This window comes from Ovis canadensis, chromosome 6 (assembly GCF_042477335.2).
Source record: "Ovis canadensis isolate MfBH-ARS-UI-01 breed Bighorn chromosome 6, ARS-UI_OviCan_v2, whole genome shotgun sequence".
NCBI lineage: Eukaryota > Metazoa > Chordata > Mammalia > Artiodactyla > Bovidae > Ovis > Ovis canadensis.
Genome location: NC_091250.1, coordinates 21,793,201 through 21,820,662, shown reverse-complemented (window position 1 = coordinate 21,820,662; position 27,462 = coordinate 21,793,201). Strand labels below are relative to the sequence as shown.

Sequence of the window (27,462 nt, the reverse complement as noted above, 5' to 3'; positions counted from 1 at the left end):
TTATCTCTTCTACCACAATCTTCTCTTAATCAACACTTATTAGGACTTGTCTCTGTGCCAGGCACTGTACTAGGCACCAGGAGTACAGGGCTAAGCAAAACATCTCTGACCCCTCAAACTGCACAGAGGAGCCTCAACTTCTCTGTGTTACTATGGAACCTACACAGTGCACCACATGATAAGCAGCAAGAACACTGTTCTATCAAGGCGCTAGAACATGATTCATAAACATACTGCCATACAATTAAGATGCTTTGTTTAAAATCTCTAACTCTATTAATAAAAGAATCATTTTCAATAGGAAATTTGAAGAAACATATATTGTAATCTTTAAGTCTATAATAAAGACTTGTTCACTACTGAAACAAAAAGGGAAGAAATATCAAATCCTTCCCTCAAAATATTGTAGAGCAAAAATTTTGATTTTTTGAAGATACACATAAATTTATTTGTTTAATAAAACAACTGAAAGAGTGGAAAGAAAGATAATCAGACTTTGGTATCAATGAGACGTCAAATGAATGAGTATGATTACGTGAATGAATGAATTTTAAGCAGATGAATGGATAAGAAAGCTGTGGTACATATACACAATGGAGTATTCCTCAGCCGTTAAAAAGAATTCATTTGAATCAGTTCTGATGAGATGGATGAAACTGGAGCCGATTATACAGAGTGAAGTAAGCCAGAAAGAAAAACACCAATACAGTATACTAACACATATATATGGAATTTAGGAAGATGGCAATGACGACCCTGTATGCAAGACAGGGAAAGAGACACAGATGTGTATAACGGACTTTTGGACTCAGAGGGAGAAGGAGAGGGTGGGATGATTTGGGAGAATGGCATTCTAACATGTATACTATCATGTAAGAATTGAATCGCCAGTCTATGTCTGACGCAGGATACAGCATGCTTGGGGCTGGTGCATGGGGATGACCCAGAGAGATGTTATGGGGAGGGAGGTAGGAGGGGAGGTTCATGTTTGGGAACGCATGTAAGAATTAAAGATTTTAAAATTAAAAAAATTAAAATAAAGAGTATGTACAAAAGAAAAAAAAAGACTATTGGTTTGGTTTTCAGACAGTTTTTGGACCTATTATTTTAGAATCTCAGTAAAATCCTCAGAAGTTCACATAGTGATAATGTGGATAGGGATATGTATAGTGATCAAGAAAAAACAATGAAAGAACACAACTGTGAGATGAGCTATGTCAAATCATCATTAAGGACAATAACAAGACAACATTTCTCTAAGGCCTCTGTGTTGGACTCAGCCACCAGTGAAGAAACTGACTTTCAAAGATGGGGAGGTTCTTAACCATACATTCCCACTTTAAATAAGTTTGTAAATGATGAAATCTCAGTTTCAAATATCCCTACGATTCACAGCAGCTGCCCATGCCCCATCCATATTCCATGCCCCACCCTGCCTCTGTTCCAAGAGTTTATTTACCTCATAGGCGTCTTTGATGTTCAAGGGCTCGCCAAGAGCGGCCACGTGTCCCACGATGCCTTTGTTCCACTCTAAGCGGATGCAGTTATTTGAAGCTTCTTCCAGCGTTGAACCTTCTGCAACATCAAAGAGGCGGCTGATAAGAAACTTGTCGTTGGAGCTGTCCTCACAGACGAGGAATAAGGAGTAGCGGTCGGCGGAGATGAGTCCATGGATATGCAAGAAAATTTTGTGACATAAGGCTGTGACATCCAAGTGACTAGAAATATCTTTCACTAATTCCAAGAGTCTCGAGCACTGGTCCCCTTCATCATTATCAAACCGTGGGGAGGTTAGAGGCATCTGTTCCTTCTTGTCTGAGTCAGAGAGGAAGCTCACAGTTCCCTCAGAATCCTTGATAACGATGGGTCTAAGCGGCCGATCAAATTCGGAGGCAGAGATCTTCCTGGTTGGTGTTCCAGGGACACTGCTCTCTGCACGGGGACTTGGCTGCAAGGGGCAAGAGCAGGATTCCGTGTGGCCTTTGATTCCTTCCTTGCACACAGGGATGGTGTGAACTCTCTCAGCAAACCATGCATTGACCATTTCTCTGTAGAAAAGAACATGTAGGCACATCAAATATTTGAGGAAGACGGGAATGGATAAACAAGATGTGGTGCGTATATACAATGGAATACTACTTGGCCATAAAAGACTGATACAGGGTCACTTGCAGAGACGTGGATGGACTTACTGTCTGTCACACATAATGAAGTCAGAAAGAGACAAACAGATGTCCTCTACTAAGACATATATATGGAATTGAGGAAAACGGTACTGATGGACCTATCTGCAGGAGAGGGACAGAGAACAGACAGGCGGTGGGGACTTACTGTACCGTGCAGGGAGTTCAGCTCGGTGCTCTGCGGGGACCTAGACGGGGGTGGTGTGGGGATAAGGGAGGAGGTGTGGGAGAGGGGCTATGTGCATACACAGAGCTGATGCTCTTCATCACTGAGCAGAAATTAACACAACACCCTTAAGCAACTGTACCTCAATCCAAACAAAGCAGAGTGTGTGTGTAAGAGAGAGTGTGTGTGTGTGTGTGTGTGTGTGAGAGAGAGAGAGAGACAGAGAGAGAGAGAGAGAGAGAGAGAGAGAGAGAGAGTGTGTGTGTGTGTGTGTGTGTGTGTGTGTGTGGCATGCCTGCTCGGTCATGGCTGACTCTTTGCTATCCCACGGACTGTAGTCTGCCAGGCTCCTCTGTCCATGGACTTTCCCAGGCAAGAACACTGCAGTGGGTTGCCAGGATCTTGCCAACCCAGGGACTGAACCAACATCTCTTTTGTCTCCTGCACTGGCAGGCAGGTTCTTTACCACTTTGCCACCTGGGAAGCTCCCTCCTTAAATACTACTACCCCGGAACACTTCTAAAGTCCTCTCATGGTTAACTGATGCAGTAACCATTTGTCATAGAAAATGAAAACATAATGGTCTATTTAAGACAGTTTATTTTGAAAAACTGGAAACAACTGTTTCAGTGAACATTTTAATAAATGATTGACTCCTATGTACATATATTTTCAGATATCTGATTCATAATGCATCAAGTGTCAAGCTGTTTCCTCTCAAAATCAGTTTCAATTAAAGTAAAAGCCACTAAATTTGACAACAGTCTTAGGAAAACACAGGCATGGAAATTTGCTATTTAAAACACACAACTTATTCTGAAGTTAAATATTTTAAATTAAAAAAAATTATCTGAATTTGGCTAGGTAACATGCTTAATTTTAGACAGTTTTTATCTATACCACTATATCTAGATTAGATTTAGGAAAGGAAATAGAAAATAGAAACAATTTGATATAGTATGTGAAAGAAAGATCATAGACTTCCATTAATAATATCCTAATAATGCATGTCCAATAATCTAGAATAATCTTCCATTTATTCCTTGTATAAGGAGGAAAACAAAAAATAGGCAATAGCTAGTATAAAAAATTTAATCCAAGAATATTTAAATTATTTACGTTGTTCATGTGCCACTCCATGAAGAAACCTATCTGAGCTAAAGGTTTCATAGTCAGTATTTTAAAAAATATATATATATTTATATATTTTATTATATAAATATATATATATATATATATATATACCAGATCATATACACCCAAAAGACTGCTGTTCAGTTCAAATAAATCCTCTTGGGAAGCTGTAATCTGATGCCAAGTGATGCCCCCATTACTTTAAATATTCTGGGAACTTTTGAAACTAACTTCTAAAAAAGTCAAAGTCATATAAGAATATTAGTTTTACCTAAAAGCTAGATCTTGTTTTTCACTGAGCCTTGCTTTGAATAAGCAAATAAAACCACAAAAAAACCCAGAGTAATGGCTAACTTAATACATATCGTATGCAGACGATTTTCCCCCCAATACAGACCTGATTTTTCTCCAAACTCAAAAATTTATTTTCAAAAGACAATAACTTGCTAGCACCAAGGATATTTAAAAGAACTGGCCTATAAGAGCAATGCAATCTCCATGTGGCAACAGTTTACTGGTTATTTTCATGAAAGAGCCAGGATGCAGACACTCTCCAATCCTTCTGGCTGCAGCAGAAATTGATAACACCTCTTCAGAGGTCAAGCAGGCAGAATCTAACAAGTTTTAAAATGCATTTATCCTTTGTCCCAAAGATTTTACACACACGGCAAAAGATATATCAGTGTATTTATTTAGTTTGTTATAGCAAAGATAAGAACAAACTAACCCCATAAATAGAAGCCTTGCAAAATACATCATGGAATATTTATAAATGGAACACTGCGCCTGTGCTACAGTGCTTCATGTCCAACTCTGCAACACTACGGGCTGTAGCCCACCAGGCTTCTCTGTCCTTGGGGTTCTCCAGGCAAGGATACCAGAGTGGGCTGTTATGCCCTCCTCCAGGGGATCTTTCCAACCCAGGGATCGAACCCGCAATCTCTTACATTTCCTGCATTGGCAGGCAGGTTCTTTACCACTAGTGCCTCCTGGGAAGCCCAAATGGGACACTAGGCAGATATTACAAGGTACTGACATGAATAATCACCACAATCTATTAAGTGAAAAAAGAAGATCCAGAAGGAGGAGAGAAGAGTTAATCATTTTTCTGGGTCTCCACTAAGTCTTTCACTTATAGAATGTTCCCTGAATTATTTTATTTGTAACAATAATCTATTGTTTGGTAAATATATATTACCCTGAATTGACACCAATCTAGAATGAAATGGGTAAAAAAAAATATAACATAGATATTATCAGGTTTATCTCATAATTCCAAGTGTTAGATACATTTTAAAGCTCTCTTTAAAAAGTATTACTTACTATATTACTCCAGAATATACCTACAGCACAGAATTCTTTTTTAATGTAATTGCCAAATATTTTATAAATGCATGCCATGGCTTGGGACAAAATTTCTGGTGATAAAAATATGCTCTGGTAACAGTGTATCTCAAAAACTTCTATAGAAATGAGGGGGACATACTTTGGGAAATGTTTATGTAACCTCCAAAGTCACAAAGCAAGACTGTGCCAAAGACATTGATGTCAGATATGCATATGAGAAATGTAAAGGAAGCATCTCAATAAAATGTTTTGTAAAACATGAAACAGGAACACAGCAATATGTTTAAGTTAATCTAGTTTATGTGATTAAAAAATATGTACACATAACTTAAAAGCTTCTCAAATCAACATAAAAACAGGTATTGTAACTATGTCAGCTACAAACCTGAAACACAGCCTCAACTTATTTCTTCTCACTGAAAAATGATGATCGACATTTTAATCAAACCACCTACTTGACAACATCTAAACAGACACCTTAAAGTGGTGAAATCACAATTCCTAACGCCCACCCTTCGTCTTGCTCCAATCTCACTCCCCGTCCATTTTCCTCGTATCAATAAATAGCACCATCCCCAGTTACTCAACTGCACATCTAGGAATTACTCGGAATTTGTTTCCTTCAACTCTAACATCCAATCTAGCAACCAAGTCCCGTCCAGTTGACTTCCAAAACCCTATAGTCCAATCTGCTGATTCCTGTCTCCTGTACTAATTCCCTGGTTCAAGCCGCATCATCTCTCAATTTGGACTTTGGCCACAGCCCCTTATCTGGACTCTGAAATCATACTAGCCTCCGTCAACCCATTCTCCCCATGGCAGTTAGAGCAATCTTTGAAAAAGTAAGCCTTAACATCTTAACCATCTTACTGGGCTTCTCACTGAATTGAGAATACAACCCAAACTCTTCCAATCCCCGACCACAGTCCCTCCTGTCCACACAGGCCTCCCTGAAGCTCCTCAAGCACATCACACTTTGACTGTCCCCAGGCTGGAATACTCTCCTCACCTGCATCTGGCAGGTCAAAGCTCCCTCCTCATCTGCACAGACAGGTCTTCCCTGCTCACTCCACCTCTCAAGGGGCCCCAACACACTATGTTCCCCCCAACAGGATCTGAATTCTTGCTGTTCTTCAGTCGCCCAGTTGTGGGTGACCCCCTGGACTGCAGCACACCAGGCCTCCCTGTCCCCCACCATCTCCCAGAGCTTGCCCAAGTTCACGTCCATTGCATCCGTGATGCTGTCCAGCCGTCTCATCCTCTGACGCCCTTGTCTCCTTCTGCCTTCGATCTTTCCCAGCATCAGGAACTTTCCCAATGAGTCGTCTGTTCGCATCAGGTAACCAAAATATGGGGAGCTTCAGCCTCAGCATCAGTCCTTCCAATGAATATTCAAGGTTGCTCTCCCTTAAGACTGACTGGTTTGATCTCCTTGCAGTCCAAGGGACTTTCAGGAGTCTTCTCCAGCATCATAGTTCGAAGGCATCAATTCTCTGGCATTCTGCCTTTCTTACAGTCCAGCTCTCACAGCTGAACATGACCGACGGGGAAGAAGAGAGCCTTGATTTCACGGACCTTTGCTGGCAGAGTCATGTCTCTGCTTTCCAACACACTGTCTAGGTTCCTCGCAGCTTCCCTGCCAGCGTCTCCTGAATTCATGGCCGCAGTCACGGTCTGCAGTGATTTTGGAGCCCAGGAAGAGGAGATCTGCCACTACTTCCAACTTTCCCCCTTCTATTTGCCATGCAGTGTTCTTGCCTGGAGAATCCCAGGGGCAGAGGAGCCTGGTGGGCTTCCGTCTACGGGGGTCGCACAGAGTCAGACACGACTGACGCGACTTAGCAGCAGCAGCAATGGGGCCAGGTGCCATGATCTTAGTTGTGTTTTTTTTTTAATATTTAGTCTTAAGCCAACTCCTTCACCCTCATCAAGAGGCTCTTTAGTTCCTCTTCGCTTTCTGCCATTACAGTAGGTAATGAATTCTTACTATCATCTATTTTTCTTGTTTATTAACCTGTTGGTTTACTGTCTGTTTCCTTCAAGGAGATGTAAATTTCATACTCATCTGTCTTGTTAACAACTGCATTCCTGTACTTAGAAAATGTCTATCACATATTAATACTATGTCCCTGATAAATACCTGAGTGAAGTGAATGAGTAAATAAATGAAGCCTCCTAAACTCACTGCATTAAAAAGGACAACAGTCTTTTGAAAACTTGAATGCTTAGAAAAGCAACATTATGTTTTAGCTATTAATGGCCACCACCCCTTGGATGTAAGCCTCATAACTGATCGTGGCTACTCTACCCTCACCTACCCCGTAGGGCCTGTTACACATCTTAAACAGAGCCAGCGCCCCCACAATTTTTGTTAGATATCTTGCATTATTATGTTTAATTTGTCTCACAGGTGTTGTATTTCTAGATACTTTCTTGGAGAAATGAACTCAGTATTAAATGACACAGGAAAAGTAGATCTGGTATATTCAGTCATTCAATCAACAAATTTTTATTAAGCACCAGTCATGGGAGGAAAGGTTTTCTTAAGACCACATTATTGATTATCTGAGTCCCTGTAGATATATACGCCTGTGGAGGAAACATAAGTTATCATAACATTGAAACAATTACTTATAAACCAGCCATAAATAATATTAAATCATCTCTTACACCTCTCTCCTTTCAGGCATCCCTTGACATTTTGTGGCGCAAGACCTCTGTGGCTATGTGAAGTGAGCCTTCTTCCCTGAGACGAGTATTGATCATCTCCTGTTCTTTAACACTTTAAGCTCTACAAATACAAATCACTTGCAGACTGAAATGTAAACTTACGTAAGATATAGAATTTCTAGAAGTAGAACAAAATGATGTTGGGGACTATTCTAATATTACATAAAGCCACTGATAATTAGAGGTTAAGCCCAATTAAAAACCAGCTAACAAAATCAACAAGGATCATTAACATAACAAATACCTGAAAAGAGAATTCTGTTCAAATAAGTGCATTCTAGATTAAGAAAGGCTGCTGGAAAAACCAAAGATCTTTAAATGTTAATTTTAATAAACTGTATCTGGGGAAAAAAAAGCTCTATGATTTTGTTGCAAATGTCAAACAAGTAAAGTTATTTGCCGGAAACTGTCTATTTTAAATTAGCTTGGAGTTTCCATTATAATTTAAATTTTATTAGATCTAAAACAAATTTACTTTCATAACCTGTGGTTCCATTTTTCAAAGTAAAGTTCCAATCAAAACCTTTTCACTGATACTTCTTCATTTTAACTGGATTCACTTTAAGTGTCCTTTGCTCTAGACCGTATTATTCTCATTAAGTTCCTTGTGCACGTCAGGCACTGTGCTGCCACCAGGGATACAGGAGTGAGCAGGCCCAGACCTCTCCTCCCAAACTGAGACTTATTAGGTGTCCAGAAGTTGCTTTATACACATACTGAATTTTGCTGTCATACGAAGTTATATGTCATTGTTTAGTTGCTAAAGTCATCTCAGACTCTTTGAGACCCCATGGACCACCAAGCTCTTCTGTCCATGGGATTTTTCAGGCAAGAGACTGAAGTGGGTTTTGCATATAAATGAATAAAGATGGAAAGATGAGCATGTCAAATATGAGGGTAAATATACCAGATGGGATTTAAGAAACCTGATTGATAGCTCCGACTGGGGCAAATCCCTTCTATGGCCTGAGACAGGATCTCTACTTTCCCTTCTTTCTCTTCCTTTTGAAAAGTATGTCTATCAGAGATACTGGAAGAAAAAAAGCACCATTTTATTTAAGCCTGGTGAGGCAGGTATTAACAATCCTACTTTCTAAATTAAGAAGCTAAATTAAATGGCTGAACCAAACACACTCTGCTATCTGATAGCAAAACTAGGAATCAAATCTAGGTTTCCTATTCCAAGTCTTACAACCTATAAGAATATAAAAGTTCCCAGAACATCAATGTTTGTCATGAATAAGACACTCCGTAACATCCAGATGCAGTAGAAAGAGTAAAAAATCAAATTTAAACATACACGGTATAGAAAGAACACACTCGCTTATAATAGCACATCCTCTAACTTAATTCTTTCCATCCAGACCACAAAAGGATGGAACACTAAACCACTGACGTAAAAACACTGTGTCAAGGGACTCAGAACAGAAACTCCGAAGGATAGCGTCCTTAAAAAAATCTGACTGAACCTCATGCCTGTTTCTCTGAAAACAGGTCAGGGTTTATAAACCTAAGATGATGCACCGAAAAGAATGCAGAGTGAATGTGTTCAAGATAAGAGTGATTCTCAGGGTTGCACTGCTCTTGTTGTTCACTCACCAAGTTCACAACTGACTCTTTGCAATACCGTGCACTGCAGCACACCAGGCTCCCCTGTCCTCCACTATCCCTGAGTTTGCTCAGATTCACATCCATTGAGTTGGTGATGCCATCTAATCATCTCAGCCTCTGCTGCCCCCTTCTCCTCCTGCCCTCAGTCTTTCCCAGCATCGGGGTCTTTTTCAATGAGTCAACTCTTCGCATCGGGTGGCCAAGGTACTGGAGCTTCAACTTCAGCAGCATCCCTTCCAGTGAATATTCAGGGTTGATTTCCTAACAGTTGATTAATTTGATCTTCCTGCAGTCCAGGAGAGTCTAAAAAGTCTTCTCCAGCACCGCAATTCAAAAGCATCAATTTTTCAGTGCTCAACCTTCTTTACCGTCCAACTCGCGCATCTGTACGTGACTACGGGAAAAACCATAGCTTTGATTATATGGACCTTTGTCTCTGCTTTTTAACATGCCATCTAGGTTCAAAGGAGCAACTGTCTTTTAATTTCATGGCTGCAGTCACTGTCCACTGTGCTTTCGCTAGACTTAGCAAATAAAAATACTGGATACCAATTAAAGCTGAGTTTCAGATAAACAATGAATACAGTTTTAACATAAACAGTATCTAAAATTCAAATTATACTTAATTTATTTCAAATGACCATACTAGTCATTTGATATTCTGTTTTCCCCAACTGAAATTGTTGGCAGATAGACATCAAAGAAAAGGTAGGTCTGTACAGCACATCAATTAGCTGTGCTATCACATAACTAACTGTATCATTGAAAGAGCACAAAGGATCCTGTGTATTATGGTAACTGAACTTTCAAAAGCTCTTATATTAATAATTTGTGGCATAAAATTCTTCCTTACATCAAGCCTTTTCATTTTACTGTCCAAATCATAATATATATTTAGTAGAGAAAAAACAAACTGCAATCTTATATAAGGGAGGCTGACACATTGCTAAAAATTCTTGGGAAGCACTGAGAGGCTATGTTTTTAGACATAAATCCCAAATTCCAACCTATACTTTAGCATTTGTTACCAATGGGATTTGTAACCAATAGCAAACTATTTTCTTCTTCTGAGTTTCAATTTCATCCCATATCCAGCCTGTTCTAACTTCTTCCTGAAATGCAAGGTGGTGACTATCTTCAGTTGAGTGTAAAGTCAAGAATACTAAACTGGCCATCAGGAGATAATTCTACTGAACAATCACTACTTCTCTGGAGTTCATTTTCTCCTGAATACAAGTTCTTCACTGTAAAAATGGGCAGCTCTCTGAATGGGTCAGGAAAATTCCCACAAGTGCTAACATTATCAGCAGACCAATAGGTGGTGATTATTATTAGGTCAGTCAACTCTGGTCATCTCCTTTTGCCCCTCAGCTTCTTCTCTTTCTTATTCTTTCACTTATCTCATGGGGCTGATATTCGAGTCAAATTAGAAAACACACATGGAAGCACTTCAAAATCTCTTCCACATACTTGAGATGCTGCTATCTCCTAGACCCTTTCCAGTGGAGCTGCGGGGCTGGAGTAAGGGGCAATGGGTGTTTATTTCCTCATGACGTTCAACCAAGAGACTCAAAGAAAGTAAGGGGGAAGAATGTCATGTTCCTGGTGGCACAGGCCCACAGGCTGAGCGGGTCTGATATGATTCTCAAACAGCCTGTCTTCACACACCCTGACCATCAAGGTCCTTGTCCAAAGAAGATACTGCAGATTGTTATTTATTATGGAATCCCACTAAGCTTCCCCCTAAAAAGAGGAGTTACGTCAAAACTCCACATAGATTACACCCTGGCTGTCTCAGCAAAAAGAACGAAATGGATGCAAATTCCACAAAGGTATTTTACCCTCTGCTGGAGGTTCTAATAACTTAGAAACCCTACTTTCATATAAGCAAGTCTTTAATTGCCCTGCAAACAAAAACAGAGCAACCATCTTGAAGTCTTTGAGCTGATTTAACTTTTACAAGGCCGTTAATGAAAGACAACAGGCCCTGGATGCTAGAAATAAAGCCACAGCCAAAGGAAATGCAATAAAAGTTAATGCCAAGAATTTATAATCAATGACAAGATCCTGATGTTTAACATCCCATCCAAACCATTCCTTCTCTCCTCACCAAAACCTGTTTTATTATCCTCTAGTCAGTTATTTCCTTCCATGTTTTATTACACAAAAAATGTCTTACCTCATAAATGAATTATACTGTATGCCTCTTTTAAAATGGGTAAACATTCAGTTTTGTTCTTAACCTTTTACAATATGTCTTACAATAACTGGAGAAATCCTGCGTGCGAGCTAACTCACTGCAGTCATGTCCGACTCTTTCTGACCCCATGGACTGTAGCCTGCCAGGCCCCTCTGTCCATGGAATTCTCCAGGCAAGAATACCAGAGTGGGTTACCATTTCCTCCTCCAGGGCATCTTCCTGACCCAGGGATCGAACCTGTGTCTCCTGCATTGGCAGGCAGGTTCTTTACCACTAGCACTACCTGGGAAGTGAGATGCAGAAACTCTGGAGGGTATCAAGATCAATGCTGGGAGTTATTCCTCTTGGGTAACATAAATGTGAATACTACTTGTGATTTCAAACTTGTATCACAAGTTTGCACAGATGCTACTCATGGCTCACCAAGAGACCCTTTCCCACAAAGCAGGTAAACAGCAAGTAAAGAAGTACAGAACCTCAGAAGAGCAAGTAAAGAATCCCCCTCCCAACTGATATTAATTAGATGGTAGGAAATGAAGCCAACTGGAAGCTGATAAAAACTTGCTATGAGTTATCATAAATGTGACTTGGATTTTAAATCTCAAATCTTTTGAAACAATGAATCCAACCAGAAGTTTACTACCTTAATATCCTACTTTACTGAAGACCCTAGCAGCTCAAGAGTCTTGCCCACGCGACGATGATGGAATATAAAAATCAGTGTTCGGAGGAATAATCTTTAGCATATTTTGACTTCATGAGGCTTCCTTAGAGCATTAATAGCACTGTATCCTTCAAGACAATGTGTCAGTGTGGGTGGCTGCTGCTGCTAAGTCGCTTCAGCCGTGTCCGACTCTGCGACCCCATAGACGACAGCCCACCAGGTTCCCCCCGTCCCTGGGATTCTCCAGGCAAGAATACTGGAGTGGGTTGCCATTTCCTTCTCCAATGCATGACGGTGAAGAGAGAAAGTGAAGTCGCTCAGTTGTGTCTGACTGTTAGCGACCCCATGGACTGCAGCCTACCAGGCTCCTTCACCCATGGGATTTTCCAGGCAAGAGTACTAGAGTGGGATGCCGTTGCCTTCTCCGCAGTGTGGGTGGAGCGCTCAACAAAACTGAGTTTATGCACTCAAAAGGCCAGGCAGCCAGGTTCCAGCAGTGCTGCAGGAAAAGGCTGAGCACTGGCATTTCCAGTGTCGGATATTTGGGGTCTTTAATAATATACAGAGGAATGGAATGAATACATTCACTTGTGAATGATTAAAAAACAAAGAAAACAGAAGGAAATCTGTGGGGCAGAAAGTCTAGGTGAATTGTCTTTTTTTTTAATCATTGTAATAAAGAGTTTATCTCATCAAAATTACACATGTGGCAGAAATAAAGTGCTATTTCATACTACACATCCCATGTGTTCCTAATTTTAAAGAAGATGAAAAATATATTCTCCTTAAAATAAGAGTCAAGGTAATGATTAAATTTAATGGTAGCAAGCTAATAATATCTGTTTTTACTGGATATTTAAATAGTTTTAATTTTTGTATTATCACCTATACTTCATCTCATACTTTTCAAAAATTTTATAAACTGGTTAGTAATATTCACTAAAAACCCCGGAGGAGGAAATGGCAACCCGCTTCAGTGTTTTTGCCTGGGAAATGCCACGTACAGGGGATTCTGGTGGGCTGAAGTCCATGGGGTCGCAGAGAGTCAGACACAACCGAGCACATAGGCACATTCATTTAAAAAGAGAAAAGGAAAGTCACTATATGATGGCACATACTCTGTTAAGGAGGAAAACTTTCCCCTTTTGCACTTTCTCATTTTCACTCAATATTACTGCCTATCACAGAAAGGAAAACTACAGTTTATAATTTATATTATAACTAATATAATTTTCCACTAATCTAATTAGATCACAGTTTTTCCAAATGCCTATAATCTAGAAGTATTAAATGGGATATGCAAAACACTGCATAGTGAAATACAAGCTCTCACATAGCATTTCAAATATGATTAGCAAACGGATACACAAAGTAGCTCCATCCAATAATAACTTAACTTTCTACCAAAGTTGAACTGCTCACTCCAGTTACAAAACGAATCTTAAAAAGACAGGAATACCTTAAAATACAGATTCAGTATTCCAGATGCTTTGAAAGGGAAAAATAATTAAAATACCTTGTCTAGGTTTTAAAGAAAATTTCTTGGCATCAAGAAAAGGAAACAATTTACAAAGCAGTGTAAAATTCTAATGCAAACATAATTCTCATGAGTTAAAAATATAATTAGATGAAACCTACTTGTAGGGCAACTAGCTTAGTGTGTTTTGTGCTCTTGCCTAAAATAATGTGCCAGAGGGTAAAAATTCTTTGAAAATATACTGCACTTAGGGTATCCGTAGTCTAATACTAAGAATATAATTGTTAACAGTCTAATACCTACATTTTAAGCCATTCTATTGTAAGATATCACCAGAGAGTTCTCACTTTTTACGCTCTAAAATCATATATGGTAACAAAACCCACTTGGGCAAGGTCTCTAGGCAGCTCATTTAGTGACGTGCTTGCACATTCAGAGGCACCAGGAGGAACCTCAGCTTCTTCCTGAGTTAAATTTCTCATTATATTAAATCTCTGAGTTTTTCCTTTGCTTCCATTAATTCTGACACTGAACTTCAGTAGAGAATGAAGGGCCCCAGGTGGGACAAACTTAGGCTTCAACCGGAGTTGCTTCTAAGATAAGACCTCAGGTGCATTATTTATGCCGTCTATAAAATGGAGATAAGGGTATCAATCCTCATAGGCGTCTTAAGAAAATTCAGAAAAATGACACCTATAAAGTGATCCATAGAGTCTGGTACTAAGGGTTTAATATATTACAGTTACTGGTTTTAAGGTAATCAAACATTAACTGGAATATATTTTCAAAGGCAATTAAATTTTTCATAAAAATAAAAAGAATTTATTCATGGATTTCTACAGAATAACTAGATGTTAGCCATTTCTTTTCCAAGCTCCTAGTTTAAAAGCACTAATTTCTCTACAAAAACACTTGTGCAAAAACAAAAAAGGTGTTTTAATGTCTGTAGTTTCTCAAATTAGAATTGTAAAAACATGGACTCCTTAGACCAACAACTACTTATGTATGACATAATTTTCTAAATAATACATGAAGAATAAGAGCTGATCATTTAGCTGAGAAAAATCACTCTGAGAGCATAACTTGTTTTTCTATTACGACCCAGAACTTAATCGCTAAAAATAAGTTATAGAATTTGGAGGATGATGTGGTTTCTAAATACCAAAGATATAATAAAACTGTTTAACAATTGTGATAAAATATACAACTAACTGCCTATGATAGAAGCCTTAACAATATTTCATAAAAACCATAATTTTAAACTGGGGAACGGTTTCAATACTTGATTAAAAACAATGCTTTAACATTTGCTACAGGAGATTTAGGGATTAAAGTCGGTTCGTTTTAGTTCCTACCCAAGGGGGCTTACTTGGGGGAATTCTGTAAGTAGGTTGATACTTGAGCCTCATGGATGTTACCCTTGTGTGGTATAACATTTGGGGAGATTTGCAGGGCGCCTCAAATAAAACAGAACAAAAAGCTGCAGGCCCTGAATGATCCATAAAACACAAGGCAGGAACACGTTTCTAAGCCCACTATTGAAACATCACCCCTTTCTCTTTCTTTCCAGTGCTTTTTCCATCTTCATGTGAATTAATTAGTTAAAACTAGAATCAAAAAGAGTGTACTAATTTCCTGTCAAAGGATGGTTGATAACATATGGAAATGGGCTAAAATCATCTGTAGGAAAAACACACAAAAACTTACATAAAATATAACAGATATTTCTCCTGCTTCTGGATCCTGATTTTATAGTTTTAGTTGCCATGTTTGGACACTCTGACCTAGATCCACCACTCTTATTTGGAAAATACTTAAAGAAGTATTTTGAAAAGTTGAGAATCAACTTCTGCTGAGAATCAAGAATGCCTAGAGATGAAAGAGAATTTTAAACTCATTTATAAATCTCTCTGCCTTGATTTCTCACCACTCCCATCTCACATAAAGCCAAGGTCTATTAACCTGTGCCAGTTACCAAGTTGGGGACACAGATGGGAGGTCTGAACTCCCATTCCAATTCCCTTTCCAGTACCTTACACAGTCTTCAGAAGGTTCTGTTCAAACCTTTAATAAAAATTCACTTTAAAAATAAGGACACAAAGTCTATTAAATCCCTATTCTGTTGTTCTAATTTCCATGTATCAGAATAGGGGGATGACTCCCCAAACTTGCAATTATAATTAAACCACTGATGATTCCCAATGTAAAATAAATTGTGACCTACTGAAAATCACTCTAAAAAAAGATTTTAAAATATGTATTATTTCCTTTAAATTTCTTAAGAACACTAGAAGTAATGTTATTAACATTTTACAGAGAAAGCAAATAAAGTACCTAAAGTAGTTTGGGAGTTGAAGCTTAAATCTGTCCTAGCTGGGGCCTTTAACCATCGTAAACTGAAATAAATTTTAAAGGGCTCAGAACAGTGGTTCCCAACCAAGTACTGGTGCCAGACTTTGGGGGGCATTTGGAAATGTGTGTCAAAACAGTCGGGGTGCTCCTGACATTTAGTGTCTGGGGCCCAGGGATGTTAAACATCCTGCAACATGCAGAGCAGCTTCTCACAACAAAATGTATCACTACCAAAGGCCAAACAGCATCCCCTTTAAGAAGCAATGGTTTATTGTAATGGAAAAGAATTTGAAAAAAGAATATATCTATAAAATATACATACTAAACATATATATAAAACTGATACATATATAACTGAATCACTTTGCTGTAAACCTGAAACTCACACAATATTATAAATCAACTATACTTCAATTAAAAAAGGAGAAAAAAAGCAAGGGTTAATAAGAATAAAAGATTACCATACTATAACAGGGTATTAAATGAAACAGGGGAGATCTGAGACACCTCCAAGTGATTCCTACAATAACCTCTACTCTGATGTTACACTGAGTAATTCCCTTGCTTCTGGCATGGATTAGAAACAAATGCTGCCTAGTTATTTAACGTTCCCAAGTCTTCTCCAGCTATAAAAACATCTCAGAAGCTTACTGGGACCAAATATAAATAAAATGCATAACCACTTCATATGGTTTTACATTCAAATTTGACCAAGAATAGGAAGAGACATGTTTTGCAATTTTCCATGCATTCATAATCACATGTATGAAAAATGTTCCTTAAAGAAGTATCTATTTACATTTAAAAGAAAATCTAATAACCAAAATCTATGCTGTAAATATGTAAGTCAATTTGTTTTGCAGCTTAGACATGGAGAAAAGATTAGATTAGATTGGCATGTCTCAATCTGAGGTATGAGAAGCCCTCAGAGTCTGCAGAAAGTATGTTTTGAAGACCTGTAGTAGGCTCAGATGGTAAAGAACCAGCCTGCAATGCAGGAGACCTGTGCTCATTCCCTGTGTTGGGAAGATCCCCAGGAGGAGGGCACAGCAATCTCTCCAGTACTCTTGCCTGGAGAATCCCACGGACAGAGAAGCCTGGTGGGCTACAGTCCACGGGGTCACATAGAGCTGGACACAACTGAGTGACTAACACGCACACACACAGTTTTTCTACGGAAACGCTTCAATTCTGTGTTTTCACACTAATGACAACAACAACAAAGACCAAGATGTACACTTTAAATTACTGGGATGACCACCTTATAACCAACTACTATCCTGCAGTTGTAGGAGTCAAGTTTATATTTGTGTTTACAGTCACACTGCAGCCCAACGGTTCTGGGATAACGAGAAAATAAAAGAGGTCAATTTAACATGCAAATATGCTTTCAAGCCAAGTAAAACCAAAAGCTGGTGTACTGAGCTATAGGACTAAAAGTTTCATGACTGTTGAGAGAGACCCAGTGGGAAAAATGAATCATCAGAGGCAACTGTAGCAAAAGCAAGATGACCTCACCAGACCCTAGCATCATATTGCAATTAGGGCCACATTCACTCCACCAGGATGATTTAATGAGTGTTGTCAATTTGCATTTGGCTAGAGTTTTATCATTTTATTCATAATTAACTTATACATTTATTTTGGTATTGCAGTTGCACAAATGCTATAACTATGATTAAATTATACCTACTCTTAAGAATTCCACATTTAACTAACTTTAAAAGAAAGTCAATATTAGGTACGGCAGATAGCTCGAACTTCTGGGTGCACTCACATCACTTTCCTTTGGGAACTTTTCCTTCCCCACTGACACATCACATTATGGGTTACCTGCCCCAACGAAGTAAGGAGACAAACCTATTCTTCCAGAAATAAAGGTTGGTCCAGAGCAGGCAAATTATGCAAGTAAGGCCACAATAATTCTGAGAGGATTGACATGGATAAGAAGGTATTTCTCAAACATCAAAAGTTTAAGACCCACATAAACTTGCCAAGAAAAATGTTCCAACACATGAAGAAAGCCTGCTGGAAAATAAAACCAATATAGCATAGCATCAAAAGGATGGCTGGACAAATGGATGGATGGTGGGATGGATGAATGGTGAGATGGATGGAGGGAAGAAAGGGGGAAAGACAGATTGATTAGATATATATACAGGCAAAAAAAAAAAAGAATACTGACAAGATTATGTCATCACACTGAATTTCACATCCAAACCAATACCCAGGAATGTCACTTTTGTATGAGTTCAGTATGAATTTCTGTCATTTGTGACCGAAAGTTTTTTAATGGAGGTTTAAATAATGGAGGTTGATAAGAATGTCTTTCTTTAACAGGGGAAGGTTACTTAAATTTGAGAAACACTGGATTACATGATCTCTAGCTCTATAAAGTTCAAAGATCTTGTATGTGTTTTAAAAAAAAATCAGGATCTTTTCTTATAACCTCAGCACGCTTATTCAATGGAAAGTAGAAGTGATTACTTTTTTCATGATTATTACCAGCGATATTATATCAGATAGGAGACTTTTCTCTCTCAAGTTTAGATGTAATAAAATTATTCAGAAAAGACAGTTTTTGAAAAAGTTAATCTTACTTTATAATTCAGAATCAAGGAAACAGTTTCAAAGAACACAGAAGCTAACAATGGCACCTAAGACTTTAAAAAGCAAGTTCACCACAAACTACAAATGGGGCATATATATATACACATATACACACACACATCCATATATATATTGAGTTGGAATAGTTTGCTTTTTTCCATAACATGTTCCAGAAAAAAAACAAAGGAACTTCCTGTCCTACCCAATAAAAGGCTTTTAGAAGCTTTTAAGAATATTTATCAGAATGATTCTTATAAACTTAACACTCAGTTTGCTTTACCTGCCTGATATTTAGTTGGCAATACATATAAATTCCTGCCAGTTAGAGAAAATAAATAAAGCACTCACACCGTGGGAAAAAAAAAAGATTCAAAATAAAATGAGAATACCAAGTCAGTAAGATTACAGAGCTAAGTATCAAGTGAATGACTCATATGGAAAAGTTTCTTCCATTTTTATTCTTAGTGTAATTCACAGGTACTTTTTTTTTTAGCTGAACCTGATTTAACAGATACTTCCAAGGCCACATCAATCAGCCACATCAATTGGTCAACTAAATCTGTATCTGTCCAGTTAAACTAATCTCATAGGAAGTCCTGCACAGTCAGTAGCTACTCTGCATTCAAAATTCAGTCATTTTTCAATCCTTCACTATCAATCAACTCAATGATTTATTTAATTACTCTGCAGTCCTTACCAAAGGCTCTTATCCTAAGAAGAGCTTTTATCCTACACTTAGCCCTGAAAACAAAGAAAGAAAACAACTCAATACAACAGTTACAGGTATAACAAATAGTTTGAAAGATATTTAGGGGACAAACTAATAAACACCAAGCAGTTTTTTTCCCCCAGCATTTTTAAACATGAAAGAACTTTCTCCCAACCGTTATTAAAATGTACTATGAAGTTCAAGCAGTTGTAAGTTAAATCATGTCTTCAAATCTAGAGGAAGCTACTCTTTGTAATCAGGTAAGGGTGAAGGTCCAAACTCTACCCATACAACTTGAAAACACCTTCAAATATTTTTAAAGAAATGATATCAGAGACAAGACTCAAGTCATTTCTTCAGGTGGAACTATCTAAATAGGAAATTCTGTTGCACAACATAATCAAAACGCTAGAAGCTGCTCATCTTTAGGGCCTGAAGATGACTTCATGAAAATATTAGCAAGTTCTGTAGATCTTTAGATCACAAAGATAAGTCCCTCAGGACTTCCCTGGTGCCTCAGAGGGTAAAGCCTCTGTCTACAGTGCGACAGATGCGGGAGACCTGGGTTTGATCCCTGAGTAGGGAAGATCCCCTGGAGAAGGAAATGGCAATCCACCGCAGTACTCTTGCCTGGAAAATCCCATGGACAGAGGAGCCTGGTAGGCTACAGTCCATGGGGTCGCAAACAGTCGGACTGAGCGACTTCACTTTCACTTTAGATCACAAACCGAAGAAAAAGTTAATGAAATGTATTACAAGCCTAAGTATTATATTAATATTAAACGAATATATTTATTTTGAAATATTTATGACTAACTGCCACTACGCTGGGTTCTACCACAGTTTTAGGAATCATGCTCTTGTATTGCGTGGGGGCTTTAAAAACGGAACCAAATAGAAAAAACCTTGAGAACATTAGCGACCGAAGAGCGATGAGAAGCATCATTTCAGGGGCTCCTGAGGATTCTTCCAGATTCAATCACATCCAAATTCAACCCACATGGAGCTTTTAGGGCACTAAAAAGTGCCTTAGAGCTGGCTATAAGGACCCTGGTTATAAGCAATACAAGGATAAAAGGACATTATCACACCAGAATTACCATAATAAAAATATTAGAAATAATATCAAAGCCCGACTAAGTCAATACCCACAGGATTTTATTGTCTTCAACCTTAATGGCTACTTAACAAAATATGTTTAACAAAATGTTTGTCTGAAATTGTGAAAAGGTTATAGTCCTATATGATATAGAAATAATCATTTTAAAGAGTGCATAGCAATATTTATTTCACACTCATCATCTGACTTTAAGAAAAATATCTTGCAAATAATAATTACAGCTTCAAGAGATGAAAAAAATATTAAAAACAAGCAAACAAAATAGAAAGAATCCTAAACAGTGAAACTGGAACACCAACTAATTCACCACAGCTTTGCAGTGTTAAATAAAAACTCTATCAGAGAAAACCGTATGGGAGTGTAAACCTTCTGTTTCTGGACTTTGATCCAAGAAGTCATAAAAAGTTGCCCTCATTTAATATCTCCTATTTCCAGTATATGCCAAATATTCTGCTTTTGTCTAGTACAAAACAAAGTAATAAAAAGTTAATCATATTACCTCCTCAGTACTAAATAACATAAGACACTGACCACAATCACAGAGCTGGTAAGTAACTATTGAAAGGTAAATTATTCTAATATGCTGTCAAGAATAACAACAGCTGTTAAAGTGGCAGATAGGCTTCATCTGCAAAGGCAGGAGCATTTAAGCCCTTAATGAACATAGTATCTCAAACCTGTAGGACTGCAAAGCTTTCTACAACAGAAAGGGTGGGAATTTTCCACAGGTTTTAGTTTCTAGTCACAAACTAATTTTTATGCCAATAGATTATGTTATGAATTGTTCAACTGACACTCTCAAATTCACTTAAACAGGTTTTGATTGCTAAAAACCATTTATTTGTGTGCTGCACACTCTGGCTTTTAAGGAGGTGTTTAGCTCTGTATTGAAAGATAATTATAGAAAACAATGTAATATAGCAGCAATAACTGCTTTCCAGGTCAATCAAAATTCACAGGTGTTTAAACGAGAGTTTAGGAGTGCTAGAACCTTCCTTCTATTCAATGACGACTATTGGGTGCAGACCATTCAGTCTGGGAAGAGAACAGAGAAGCATACATAAATGTCAAACAATTAAATCAAATAAGGAGGAAATAGTTCTACCAATAAGCCTGTCTACAGATGCAGATGGCCAATCTATGTAAATCCAAATTTATTTTAAATAAATAAATATGCAAACTGCCCCTACAGAACTATTCTATTTCACAAGTTTCCTGAATTACAACAGTATTCATTTTATACATACAAAATTTGAGAAGTGGGGGGAGCAAAGTAACAAGAGCTTCTTGTTAAACACACACACACACACACAACTTAGCTGTAAAGTTAGTGTCTGCAGTGATTTTACCACAACCATGTGAATCACACGGTGTTTAGCAGGTTGGCATTTTTATGTCCAACCTCTCATCCTTAAAATTTTAAGTCTCCAGTTAATGCTATCAAATATAAGCCCAAACTGGAATATTGTTTCTAGAAAAAATTATGGCTACACACAAGACTTAGATTATATTCTTCACACCGACAACTTTCAGCACTTTATAATTCCTAAAACTGAGGGCCTGCACTATTCTTGAATATCTTCACTTTCGTTTTCCAACTTCTACTCAACATAAACTCTTCTCTCAAGATTATAAATACACACACACACACACATATCACAAAAAGTGTTCAGCCTACTCTCAACTGTAATATCAACTGTATATCAACTGTAATATAAAAACTCCAACTGAAGAAAAAGTCTTTCACAGTCTCAGATAATCTAAATTTTACACTGAGTAGTGTAATTTTGAGAATTGAGATTTTAATCCTATGCTACTTTGGAGGAAAAAAATGTGAAAAGAAAATTAATTTAATTTGTTAGGAAAAAAATATTACTCTTCAAGTTTTGGCAGATTCTCAAAGTGAAGTGTTCTTAGGTATGAGTTAAAAGCTACCGCCAAACACCCCCCAAGTTTGTGTCTTTAAAGGGAGAGGAGAGAAAACAAAGAAAAAGGATATTAACGCTGATTTTTAAATAAATAATTTCCTTCTTTCTTAATAATATGCCTAAGGAACATCTCTAAAGAACATCCCCCTACACACTTAAAAGATCAGCCCAGTTCTGCCCAGTCTCTTTATGCGCTGTAATTCATTAAGGGTGGAAGTGTGCAAAAGGTGAAAGTAATCCGGGGACAGACGGCTCGGAGGAGGCGACCGCTAGAAACTGCTGGCCTCCAGCAATGGATCATTCCAGGCCTAGACGGTCTTGGTGCTCACCTCAAACGCGCAGAAAAGTGCCCTTCGGAAAGAAATCACTTTCATTCAGGGTTTATCCTCTGGTCACTCCAGATTAAGTATTGTGATAGAAGACGAAAGCGACGGAGAAGAGGATTTTAAAAGGAAGGCGGAGTAATTAAACAGAAGAGATAAGGTTTGTCCCAAAACCTTCGCCTCTTTAAAAAACCCCCAAAGTCATCAAACCGATAGCAACCCTCAACGTTCGTTGGGAGAAACGGGAGTTAAAAAGACTCATCTAAGATTTCAAAAATATTACATCTGCAGGAATGTTAAGGAAGACAAAAATGTCAAAGAACGCATTTCCAATAAAGCATCTCCCCTCCAGTGTGCGCCGGGTGCCACCACCCAGCACAGCACCCGGCCCCACCGCGCCCCCGGGAAAAGTGGGAAAGACTGGGGCAGCGCTGAAGGAAGTACCTTGTTTTGTCTCCAAAAGGCAACATAGCAAACGTGGGAACCTGGAGGTGCACACCAGGCGGCCTCGGCGGACCCTGGACTGCAGGCGGCGCCGGGGGCGACGACTCGCCCAGGTGAGGCGGGTCGCTCGAAGCCGGCTTCCCTACGGTCCCCGCCGTCGCGCCGCCGCGCGCCGCCGCCCGCTCGCCCCGCGCCGCGCCGCCCCCTGGCGGGGAGCGCCAGGCCGGACCGCGGCCGTGCGCCGGCGGGTGGGAGCCCGGCGGCCAGCCCCGGCCGGCTCCTCCACCATCACCGCCCCGCGCGCGCCTCCCTCCCGGCCGAGGCGGCCACCTCCGGCTGCCCGAAGGCCGCTGCCCCGGGGCGGCGACGGCGAAGTCCGGGCCCCTTCTCCAGAGGAGTGCGCCTGGGAGTCAGCCCGCGCCCGCGCGCAGCAGCCTCGCCCTCGCGGCGACTTCGCATCAACTCTCCGGCTTCCGGGCACCCGCCCGCCTCCCACTCTTCGTTCCACCCTCCGAGCCCCTCGGCTTCAGCCTCAATGCCTCTCCAATTCTCCCGCGGGCGTTTCCCACGCGCGCCTCGACTGTCCGCTGCGCAGCCTCCTCCCCAAGCACAGGCTCCCTCCTCCCCGCCCTCCGCAGCAGCCGCCCCGGCGCTTGGCTCGGGACCAGGAGACTGGCCTCCGGGGTCGCCTCGGGCCCGCGGGACCTGCCACCCCCGGGGTCAGCTGTCCGCCGTCCTTTGTGTGCGCGCCGCCAGGCCCTCCGCGGAGCGCCTTCCACGCCGCCGCCTTGCGCGCAAACGCGAAGGAAAGGAAGAGCGCGGGACAACCAGGGGACTGGAAGGGGGGCAAAAGACGACAGCACTCACTCTGGGACGGTTCCGGCATGGTGCTGCCTTTGGGCTGCTTCTCGGTCTCGCCCCTACCCCGGCTTCCCCGCCCCGCCAGGGCCGGGGCAAAGGGGGACGGGGGAGGAGCGGAGCCGCGGGGGCCGCGTTGGAAATGGTGCTTCCGGAGCTGCAGGGAAGGGGGTCAAACACTGTTTTGGTTTCGCTAAGGAGATTTAGGGGGCTAGAGAAAGGCCCGTGAGCGCAAATATAGGGAAATAATCTTGCTCCCAGGGAATGCTAGGGCTGCCGGCGTGTGGAGGGGGTGGGGGTGGGGGTGGGGGTTCGGCACATACGTTTTTGTATTTGAACTTTTGTGAGCAAGTTGGATCGGATCCGACGCTTGGGTTTTTCGACTGTACTCGCCTTAAAAGTCGAGGTCTCTACACCGTAGGATCATGGCCCTACTTCAAAGGCAGAGGGCCTGAGAGTGGAAATTGTTTAATGCTTAAAGAAGGGGGAAATTCAATAGAGGAGAGAGATAAACCCCAGGTCACGCTCCATGCCCCGCCAGGTCTTCCGTGGCTCCTCTTCTTACCTGGTGCCTTTCCTAACAAAGTAAGAGAAGGTAAAGTCCCAGTGATCGTCCAGCCACGCTTCGACCGAGTCCTGGTTCCACTGCTGTTGCGGCCGCGCGGAGCCGGGGCCGGCCCTCTCCATGATCAGCGCGGCAAGTCTCTGCGGTCAGCTGGTGCTGGTTTTCCACTCCAGCTGGGGTCCCTCCCTCGGAGGAGCAGAACGCGCCTCGAGACCCTCCCCCTTCGCCCTGCTTCAGTCTGGCCGGCTTTCGGCGGAGCTGCTCACTCGCCGGGCCAGCCTCCTGCCGCGCCCCGCCTCTCCAGGTCCTCACCGCTTCCAGGTGCGGCGGGCGGGGGGGTGGGGGGTGGGGGTGCCGCAGCCCCGCGCCTTCCCCGGGGTCTGCCTGAGACTGGCTCTGGAAGTCTCGAGTCTCCAGATTCCGAGGCGGCCGGGGCGGCGACTGGCGAGCTCTCCGGAAGCCTAGTGGCCAGGACTAGAAAGGAGGCCAGGCGGCCGCTGGGGTGCGCTGCATGCCAAGCGGGCTCCGGAGGACCGCGCAAAGGTAACGGGGGATGTGTTCTCTGAGCGTCCCACTCTCGGCAAGGGAAGGTCACGCTGTGAAGACCCAGCCCAAACCCAGAGAGCTGTAGCTGGGGAAATTTTCGCCCGAAAATGAGAGGTGCTGGTAGCCCGCGCTCTTTCCCCTGGACCTGGGAGAACAATGACTGTCCTGCCTCGCTTTCCGCCAGATCAGCGCGTGGGTCTGGGAGGAGCTGGGACCCACCTCCCACGAAGCCCTGACGGCGCAGCGGCTCAGGGCGCCCCAGCCAAGGACCACGTCTGGGGTGACGAGATCTGGGACATGAGTCACCAAAATAGATTTGACAGTCCTGGTGGGTAACTTCTAACAGAGCCATTCCTGTGATTAACTTTAATAATAATAACTGTAGTAAGTATAAATTAACTGCCTTCACAAGAAAGGCTTAATTTGCATTAAGCCCCCTTTCCTAACTGGAAAAAGATAAAAGTAGATTGAGATACAATAATCACTATGGTTTGTGTATGAAATCACAAATCTCTATACAAGTAGGTTAACTTGATCGTACGGGCAGTCCCCAGGTACCGTGCAGAACAGCCAGTTAGCCCAGTTTTTAATTAGTCATTTATACTGAACTGGAGTTAAAATACACAGACCACGAAAAATATATCCGTTTAAAAGGGCTCAGCATTCCTATCCTGTTTTGTCGTATCCTTATCATGCTTTAATAGGGCTTCCCTTGTGGCTCAGCTGATAAAGAAACTGCCTGTAACTGCGGGAGACCTGGGTTCGATCCCTGGGTTGGGACGATCCCCAGGAGAAGGGAAAGGCTACCCACTCCAGTATTCTGGCCTGGAGAATTCCCTTGACTGTATGCTGCTGCTGCTGCTGCTAAGTCGCTTCAGTCGTGTCTGACTCTGTGCGACCCCATAGACGGCAGCCCACCAGGCTCCCCCGTCCCTGGGATTCTCCAGGCAAGAACCCACTGGAGTGGGGTGCCATTTCCTTCTCCAGTGCATGAAAGTGAAAAGAGAAAGTGAAGTCGCTCAGTCGTGTCAGACTCTTCGGGACCCCATGGACTGCAGCACACCAGGCTTCTCCGTCCATGGGATTTTCCAGGCAAGAGTGCTGGAGTGGGTTGCCATTGCCTTCTCTGTATAGCCTGCTGCTGCTGCTGCTGCTGCTGCTGCTGCTGCTGCTGCTGCTGCTAAGTCGCTTCAGTGGTGTCCGACTCTGTGCCACCCCATAGACGGCAGCCCACCAGGCTCCCCCGTCCCTGGGATTCTGCAGGCAAGAACACTGGAATGGGTTGCCATTTCCATGGGGCTGCAAAGAGTTAGACACGACTGAGTGACTTTCACTTCACTTCTATCATGCTTCACAAAAAAGAATTGGGAGTCTTCCCTTGCTTTACTCTCATCCCCATCTCCCTGCAGTTTTATTATGGTATTTTGCAATGACCTAATTTTTTTGGCAGAATTAAACTGGAGCTGTGTGTTTCACAACGTGTGAACGACACCGTTAGCAGTGATATACCAAAAGTGATTTAGCTGACATACTTTTAACAAACTCCTTTCAAAATATTTTTGGCAAGAATGTAAGACATTACTCACTACATAGAAACACATAATTAAACAGATAATATGAGAACTTTAAGAAATGTCTTCCAGTCCCCCAGTGCAATGGTTTATACTTCCTTCATTAAATAATTGTCCTTTTGTAATTTCAGTTTCTTTGAAACTTCACTGTTGTATGCAAATAGCCACAAACCAGTAAAAAGCAAGCAAAGGAGTATGAAATTAATACATGATAAGTTATATTAGATTTTAAAATGAGAATTATCTTCTAATTTCTTACTATGATAGTGATTATAGTGCTCATGACCTAAAGACTGTCTCCTCAGTGCTCAATTTTTCTCTGTGGAAGATTATGCATTTCTCCTCTCAGGAGGTCAATTATATTTTAAAATTCTACTTCCAACTAAGGATGGAGTGAATTTTTGGCTTAAAATGTTTGCTTTAGTTGGCTACCATGATTAAATAAACAGGCATTATCCAAATGCCCATTTTCTCTCTCAAACTGAAGGGGTTAACTTATCAGAAACCAGGAAGGCGTCTAAAAAAATTGTGCAAGAAAAACAATCCCTGGACTCTCCCATCAGTGAGTCTCAATTCTGTGTGGTATAGATGTTGGGTGGGGGTTACTGTGAAGGCCGTTACGTGAGTATATCTCAAGGGATGGGATGAGGCATTTCAAACTGTTCTAGTCTCTAGAAAACTCAGATAGAACAGTACCTCTTGTAACTTTAAAGTACTTAAAATTAAGAATATTTTGAACTGGCCTCACCCTGGCATCTTGTTCTCTGGTTCCTTTTATTCTTTATCCCCACTTTTTTTTTTAACATACATTCTTTCTAACTTATTGATATGGATTGCTGTAAGCATATCAAATCTTGTTTCAGAATAAGTTGAAGGATGAGTAAATAATAAACATTACCAGGAAGTAACTTGGAAAATGATGTA

General features: G+C 41.0%; 1 protein-coding gene across 4 annotated transcripts in view; it reads right to left on the bottom strand.

The window, feature by feature from the left end:
* Positions 1-25,161, bottom strand: part of PDE5A (phosphodiesterase 5A) — a 151,293-nt gene extending 126,132 nt beyond the window's left edge. The window contains exons 1-2 of one of the 4 annotated variants that reach the window (XM_069593386.1): positions 24,422-25,161; positions 1,460-2,048 (exon numbers count right to left, since the gene is read on the bottom strand). In XM_069593386.1, coding sequence (XP_069449487.1) covers positions 1,460-2,048; positions 24,422-24,543 — 711 coding nt within the window. In that variant the 5' untranslated portion in view covers positions 24,544-25,161. Of the gene's footprint in view, positions 1-1,459; positions 2,049-2,336; positions 2,359-22,998; positions 23,743-23,865; positions 23,973-24,421 lie in introns of those variants that run through there. The other 3 variants (XM_069593388.1, XM_069593387.1, XM_069593389.1) reach the window with 3 other exon arrangements.
* Between the last annotated feature and the right edge of the window lie 2,301 nt (positions 25,162-27,462).